Genomic DNA, 5,585 nt, shown 5'->3' on the forward strand with positions numbered 1-5,585 from the left:
AAATTTCCTAGCTGTGTGGTAACTCTGCCAGAATCCTGGCCTCCACATGCAGGGAGACGTCGGGGCCGGGGTGGGGGAGGCAGATGTTGGAGGTTGCCTCCCAGCAGCCACCGCCCCCGCCCCCATCCACCCTTCCATGTTCTTTCTTGCTAAATAGAACCCCAGTCCTGTTCCGGAATCAGGTGACATGTGTTTCATGGCAGGCTGGTCCCCAGCCCCAGCCCCAGGGAGGAATCTTGATTGGTCTAAATGAGAGGTTTTCAATCCTGGCTGTACCTTCAAGCATCAGGGGAAATTTTAAAGATAGCCACGAATGTATCCCATCTGAGATCAGTTAAAGCAGAGTCTCTAGGACTGGGATTTTGGCATAGATACATTTTTTGTTTTGTTTTGTAATTCTGCAGGTGATTCTAGTGTACAGCCATGGTTCAGAACCAAACCAATCATAATAGTAATTCCATTCTCCTTGCCAATGGTTGACTTAAGAATGAACGCATGGCATGTTTATGGCGTAAAAGGAGATATAAATGGAAGGATCCATATTCTTCAAAAGGGGCATGAGGAAAAGTTATGTCTTCTTCTGGCCTTTGGACATTGTGTGAGAGTGATGGCAGCCATCTTGCGGCCATGAGGGACAAGCTTGCAAAGGTCACTGTGCTGATGATGGCTGAGCAAAACCATGGCAGGAACCTGGGTCTTGCATTTGCTATTGAAGCCTTGCATTGAATATTGAACTGCTAAGTTAACCAACCCTGGAGCCACCTTATCTCTGGACTTCTGGTTATGTAAGATAGTAAATGTCTTCCTTATTAGTTAAATCACTGGTTAGGTCTTTTTTTTTTTTTTTTGGTTGCTTTGTTTTGTTGCTGATTCACCAGCAAAAAGCATCTTAGATAACACAAGACAGAAAATTCTATCAAGGCTGCCTGTTGGTTCCAATTGCCCTTCTAATGATGCCCTTCTTATCTTTCTGTAATGAATAACCACACCTCCCTTCCACAGCACCTCAACTGAATCTGGCTCCCTTAGGACTCCAGAGAGGCAGAACACCATACTGACTAAATAAGCCCATGGGTTCTGGCACTGAAGTCCGCCTGCCTGATTCAGATATGCTCTCCACTACTGACTAGCTGTGTGATTTCTGGTAGTTATTTAAGCCCTCTGAGCCTCAGTTCAGTCATCTGTAACTTAGGGATAACTTTTACCTATTTCCCAAATTCGGGGATTTAACATGTGGATTTCATGAGCTAATCCACACGAAAGGCCATTTCACAACATTCTAGGTGCCTCCTACTCAGTATTGGGTTAGACATAGGGAGTCTGAGTTTACTAGAACAGTCCCAACTTTTCAGTAAAGGCAATTCAGTAGTAAAACTAAATGCCTTTCTATGACTGTAATTATAAAAGTCAAGAAAAGCCCTTCGCCAAGCTCTGTCTCAATTCCTGTTTCAAGCAATGAGGTCTCCATGGCTTTTTCAGGGAACGGAGTGAGCATAGTTTTTATATCCTCTGACAAAGCAGAGGTGAGCTGAGGTGTTCCATCGTACTTTTACTGGGCACAGCACAGACATGCGTGTCACCACAAGCTGTTCTTGCCGCTGCAGCCGTAAACCCTCAGAGGCTGAGGATGCCAGTTTCCTGACACATGATTCATCGGGCTCAGGATATCCCACAAAGATGCTGGTCTATCTGTGTGTTTCTGTAATGTCTACTGCCATGCACTCAGGAGCACTTGAAAGAGAATCACAAAGGTGGGAGAAAGCAGCCTCCTGGGTTCTGGGGCCTCTCCCGGTGAGGTGTGGCCAAAGGGCTGAGGGCCAATCAAGACAAGAAGTAGGTCTACCTCTTCTGGAATGTTCTGATCCCAGGGGTGAGCCTGGGTTACAAGTTCAAGGAGTTCTTAAGCCTAGCCCCTCAACAGCAGGGGCCCTTTCCCCACCACTGCAGCCCACAGTATCTGTGGGCAGTGTCCAGGCAAAGGACACCAGTGGCTAAAGACATCTCCCTGGTCTCCCTGGGATTCCAGCCTTCAACCTGGCTTTGCCAGCAGTCACATGCTTGCTCTGCTGTTCAGCGTGGCTAGCTCCGAAGGGTAGGATTGGATCGGAGGAGGAAACTATGTCCACATTTTACTTTAATCACATCTGGTTGAATTTGTTGCAATGAAAATGTGGGGTTTTAAGTACACTTGTTTTTACTCCCTTAAAATGACAGTGGAGATTGGTGGAGAGCAGAGGGGTGGGGCCGGTGGATGGGGTCAAGAGACCTTTCCATGACTTGTCTGCAATGAGGGCTTCCTGGTGACCCAACCCAGACAGGGTCTGGGCAGCATGGGGGAGGGAGTGTGGCCCAGCCCTTGCCTTCTTCTTCTTCCCTTCTTGCTTCCAAACACGGGTTTGGTACCCACAGACCGCTTCAGGTCTTGCTCATTCTGTCCATGAGGCTTATTCAGAGGCTGCAGTCAAACCCTAACATCAAAGACGATCTGGACACGGAGCCAGGGTGAAGCCCCAAACTGCCACCATTTGATTATTTTTCCATGTGTCTCATGGTTTTGCTTTGACACTATTTCTACCAGTACCTTTTTTTTTTAAAGATTTAATATGTGATACTTAGATATACCCAAAAAGTTTAAAATATAATTACCACCTTTATGCCCACCACCCAGTTTAAGAAACAAACTTTTTACCAATAGAGTTGAAGCTGATCACACTCTCTCCTCCCGCTCCTCAAAATAACCTGAATTTGGCACCCATCCTATGTATCAGTTGGGATTAAGTTTAGCTACAAATCACAGAAAACCCAAAACAGTTGCTCAAGCAAGATAGAAGTTTATTCACTTTCATAAAAAGAGATCTGAAGGAAAGCAGTTCAGGGCTGCTGTGGGAGCTCCATGATACTCAAGGACCAGCTGTCCTGTGTGCCGCCATCTGCAGTACAGTTTCTACCTCCCGGACTAAGATAGCTGCAAAGATCCAGCCATTTCATCTACTTTCAAGCCAGCAAGAAGGAGAAGGGAAGGAAAGAAGGTGACTTCTTGAAAACTGCATGCTATGGTTACGTCATATCCCACTGCCCAGAACTGAGTCACAAGGCTGCGCCCAGTTGCAAGAGAAGGTGGAAGCTGTAGCTTTATTCCACCTGGCTCTGTGCCCAGTTAAAAATCAGGAGCTGCCTTCTAAGGCAGAAATGGAGAGTGAGGTTGGGAGACACCTAGTGGTCTCTGCCACATCACAGTCTTTTTTTTTTTTCTTTCATAATTGAGATTTTATTGGTTGTTTTGAGGATCAGTACACAGACATTTCAATTTGTACACAATTCTTAACATACGTACCAAAAATCTAAAAAATCATGTACTTGTGATTCTTTTCTGAACAGTTATTCCAGTGACTTTCCAGCTTAAAATTTGGAGGCAAATTTTCCTTGAGAGGAAATCAAGTAGCAATATCTTCAAATATTGATATGCTGTTACATCGTAAGTCCCCCTAATTCACAATTTAATATCGTATACACTACATACTCAAATTGTCAGTCACAGCACATTAACAAAGTTACTAGAAGAACTGGATTACCACGACCAAAGATGTTAGAGTGCACAAAATTCACAGGTGTGTGATATTAATCAGACTTGGCTTTTTTCTCTTCTGCTTCATCAGAGGCTGGGCTCTCCTCGTTTTTAGTTTCTCCATTTTCTGCAGGGAAGTCTTCTTTAGTCTCTTGGTTAGCCACTTCGGCCTGTTTTCCTTTTGCTCCCCTTCTTCCTTTTGTTTGCATTTTTTTGTCTGAAGATTTATCCTTTCCTGCCACCTCATTTGGTTCAGTTTCCACTTTTGTAGGAGCCGGTTTAGCTGACAACCTCACCGATCTCCTCTTGGGCTCCTCCTTCGCCGCCCCCTCGGTGGAGGTGACCTTCCTCTTGGGCATCGTGGTGGCAGGACCGGCGCGTGCCAGGTGCCTGCAGGCCGAGATGCGCCAAGAGGCTTCGTGATGTTGGGCTGCCTGACCGCTGCCACTCCTCCCGCCGCCGCCGCCGCCGCCGCCACCGCCGCCCGAGCTGCTGAGACCCGCCCACATCACAGTCTTAGCCAGAATGCCAATTTAGGACCTTTTTCTTTTTTTTAAAGAACATTTCTAAGTATTTCGTTTAATTCAAGTATGCAAATAATAAAGCTCAATGAATTTTCACAGATGGATCAAGATATAGAATGTTACCAAAAGCCCAGAAAGCCCTCCTTAAAACAAAAAAAGAATTCAATTAGAAAATAAAATCCCGGGCTTCCCTGGTGGCGCAGTGGTTGAGAGTCCGCCTGCCGATGCAGGGGACACAGGTTCATGCCCCGGTCCGGGAAGATCCCACATGCCGCGGAGCGGCTGGGCCCGTGAGCCATGGCCGCTGAGCCTCCGCGTCCGGAGCCTGTGCTCTGCAACGGGAGAGGCCACGACGGTGAGAGGCCCGCATACCACAAAAAAAAAGAAAGAAAGAAAAGAAAATCCCAGGTTAGTAGCTAGCTTATTCCGTGTTGGCTCACAAGAATTTATTTTGCATTACTCCGTGGTCTTAACAAGAGTGTATTCCCACTTTCTCTTCGGTAAGTCTTTCTCCTGATGGACAAACTGAAGTTGAACTTCCCTTAAGAGAAATGCTGACTGACAAGGGATATGTCCATGGATTTGATACAGATGACTTTTACCGTGCAACTATGATGTGCCAGCGGCTATGCTGAGTGAAGATGCCACTTTTGATGCCATCCCCACTCCTGGATCTGCCACTGCCTGGGGTGTGTGACGTCACCTGAAACTGAAGTCACTAGAGCCAGCTCTGCCTTAGGCTTCTCATCTGCAGAATGGCGATAATATTATTGTGATGATTCAAAGAGAAAAATGTTGCCCACATGGTCTATAAATATGAAACTCAACTTAAAGACGTTGCCCATTCCTCTCGGGAGACCAAGTTTCTGAGTTCTACTTGCACCATTATCGCCCCAGCAAACGGCTCCGTTTCTGATGGTGCCTCGTGGCTCTCATGAAGGCGGGAGCCAGCCACCTCCCGTCACAGAGCTGACGACAAACCGAGCACTGAAGAAGCATCTGCTTGACAGAGCCAAGGGCTTGCTATTTTCTCCTTTTTTAACTGGATCTGAGCTGTGACCCCTTTGCCTCATGCTACTGCAGCCCTCCCCTAGGTTTCTGGAACTCTCGGGCTGTCTACATGCTTGACCTTTGTGTCGCCTTCTTCCCTCCCACCCTTTCATATTGTGCCAGCCCATACAGACTTAGCTTTTTTAATCTTGCTTCATAAATCATTTCTGTAAGTCGAGTCCCTGAAAATGTTTCCCCTGAACTGCCTCCAAACCGTATCTAAAACACTTATCTTCTGGTAAATGCATCATAGCCGATTCAGTCTGCCACCGCTGCTGTCATTACCAGGAGAAAGACGATATGGAAACTGCAGAGGAGCAGAAAAGGCAGGCCCTGGCACTCTGTAGGTTGCCATGTGTTTCCCTTTTTTAAAGATGCTGAAACAGCATTGAAAAGCCTTGCGTGTAATTTACATTTTGGTCTTTACCGTAGCGGTATAACCTGGT

At 46.5% G+C, this 5,585-nt stretch overlaps 1 protein-coding gene across 1 annotated transcript; it reads right to left on the reverse strand.

Annotated features, from left to right (window-relative positions):
• Positions 1 to 1,599: 1,599 nt before the first annotated feature.
• LOC307175402 (non-histone chromosomal protein HMG-14-like) lies at positions 1,600 to 4,851 on the reverse strand. Its single transcript, XM_079900471.1, has one exon. The coding sequence runs from the start codon at positions 4,072 to 4,074 to the stop codon at positions 3,619 to 3,621; it is 456 nt and encodes a 151-aa protein (XP_079756597.1). The 5' UTR covers positions 4,075 to 4,851; the 3' UTR covers positions 1,600 to 3,618.
• Between the last annotated feature and the right edge of the window lie 734 nt (positions 4,852 to 5,585).

Source organism: Stenella coeruleoalba (genome assembly GCF_951394435.1).
Source record: "Stenella coeruleoalba genome assembly, chromosome: 16".
Classification (NCBI taxonomy): Eukaryota; Metazoa; Chordata; class Mammalia; order Artiodactyla; family Delphinidae; genus Stenella; species Stenella coeruleoalba.